General features: G+C 57.0%; 1 protein-coding gene across 1 annotated transcript in view; it reads left to right on the top strand.

Annotated features, from left to right (window-relative positions):
* Positions 1-58: 58 nt before the first annotated feature.
* Lrrc39 (leucine rich repeat containing 39) overlaps positions 59-1,726 on the top strand; it is a 60,335-nt gene continuing 58,667 nt past the window's right edge. The window contains exon 1 of the mRNA XM_013516440.1: positions 59-1,088. Coding sequence (XP_013371894.1) covers positions 1,032-1,088 — 57 coding nt within the window. The 5' untranslated portion in view covers positions 59-1,031. The remainder of the gene's footprint in view (positions 1,089-1,726) is intronic.

Genomic DNA, 1,726 nt, shown 5'->3' with positions numbered 1-1,726 from the left:
TTCCCCTTTGCAGTCGGTGCCCGCCCGTGCCACCTCGAGCCGTGGCTTGCGCGGCGTCTCCCCGGGCCCCCGTCAGGTCCTGGGCTTGCTTTCAGCCTTCTCAGACACCGCTCAGCACCGCTCCGTCCGCTGGTGCCCTGGTCTGCAAATATCTTGTTCTGTTCCCAGCGGGGCGTGCGGGTCAGGGCACCCCCGTGCCTGCCCACCCCCCTGTGCCGCCGTCTCTCCAGGCCTTAGGTCTTCTTATCATAGGCAGCTAAGTTAGATAGAAGTTAATGGGCACTCAGACACGGAGGGGCCCTGCAGGAAGTCAGTGCAAAAGGCGAGAGCACACCAGAACCCTGCGTACGCTGGCTGTGTGACCGCTGTCCCCGCTGGATCAATATTAGCTAAGCAGCTATCTTAGCGTGGTTATCGGCTGACCCGGGCTGCACCCCCCCTGTGACTTTGCCGTGTGATTTACCCTTGACAAAGGGCCACGTGGCCGCCACTTCCGGGGCCCCCCTGTCTCTCAAGACCTTTCCTCCTCTTAACCTCCTTTGTCCTTTTGAATTCGTTCTTCCGTTTCAGGGGACATGAACTTGGCACACCCGACAGCTAGCGGGTTGGGAGTGTATTTCTCTTGCATCCCTCTTGCAAGGCGGCATGTACGCTGTCCCGGGCGTGAGGGGTGTGGTGCAGGGTTGGTCCACTTTGCCCTGTCAGCGCCCCCATGCTGGACTCGGGTCTGCTCTAGGTCCTGCAAAGAGCCAGAGAGGGACACCAGAGAAGACCTCCCCCCAAAGCCATCCTCAGCGCGGCATCACACTGCTGCCCACGCGCTGACTCAGGCCTAGCACGCCTGCCCGGAGTGAGTCCGTCTGCACTCGCCCGGAGCTGTATTTAAGAGAACATGTCCCATTAAGTTTCCTGGGCCGCAGAGGAAAAGAGAAAAGGAAACATCTCTCTACAGTTCTCAATGTTTGCTGGAAGAAAACACAAATTTCCTGTAATTTTACCTGCTTGTTGGCAACGAAGAGCAAATCTGACACATGGACGTGAGGAAGCCGCGGTGCCCCGAGGAGGGCCGGACGCAGAGCCGTGCTGGGGTAAGCGGCCGCTTGGCCACGTTTTGGAATAGTGTATCAGTCAGAGTCAGGGCTGGCTGGCTGTGCCCAGACCCACACCGATACTTTTTTAAAATAATTTTTTAAAATTTCAGACTGATGCTTTCTTAAACGAACAAGCAATTGGATGTCTCTCATGTAACAACGTCAGCTCCTGCGCTCCGTTAGGTCGTGATGGACGCAGGTCCTTCCAGCTTTCTGTTCCGCTGTCCTCTGCGGCGCCGCGCCTGTCATCACTGTCCAGGACGAAGCAGCAGCGTGCCTACCCTCCGGGCAGCAGGGTGGAGCAAAGGGGGTTGTTGCTCAGGGAAGGTTTCCGGAAGCTGCTTGGGACATCTCTCCTCACCTCCCAGCAGCTGCGCTTGAGTTACATCCCCACACCTAGCTGCAAGGGGGGAGGGAGAGGGCGTGTGCTTAGCTAAGTGTGTGCTCCTGGGTACGGGAGCAGATGGACATTACGGGACAGGTGCCAATCTCCGCCGCAGAAGGTGCTTCCTCCGTGTCAGGTTAAGAAATGTTATGGCAAAAATTCGGGCTGTATTCCGCAAGAGACAAAAGAGAACAAAGTTTTAATTTAGACGGGTCACCTCTCATGCAGACTTGCAAGTCAGGGAAGTGGG

Source organism: Chinchilla lanigera, unplaced genomic scaffold (genome assembly GCF_000276665.1).
Source record: "Chinchilla lanigera isolate Chin_1 unplaced genomic scaffold, ChiLan1.0 scaffold00034, whole genome shotgun sequence".
Classification (NCBI taxonomy): Eukaryota; Metazoa; Chordata; class Mammalia; order Rodentia; family Chinchillidae; genus Chinchilla; species Chinchilla lanigera.
This window is presented reverse-complemented; position numbering and strand designations above follow the sequence as displayed.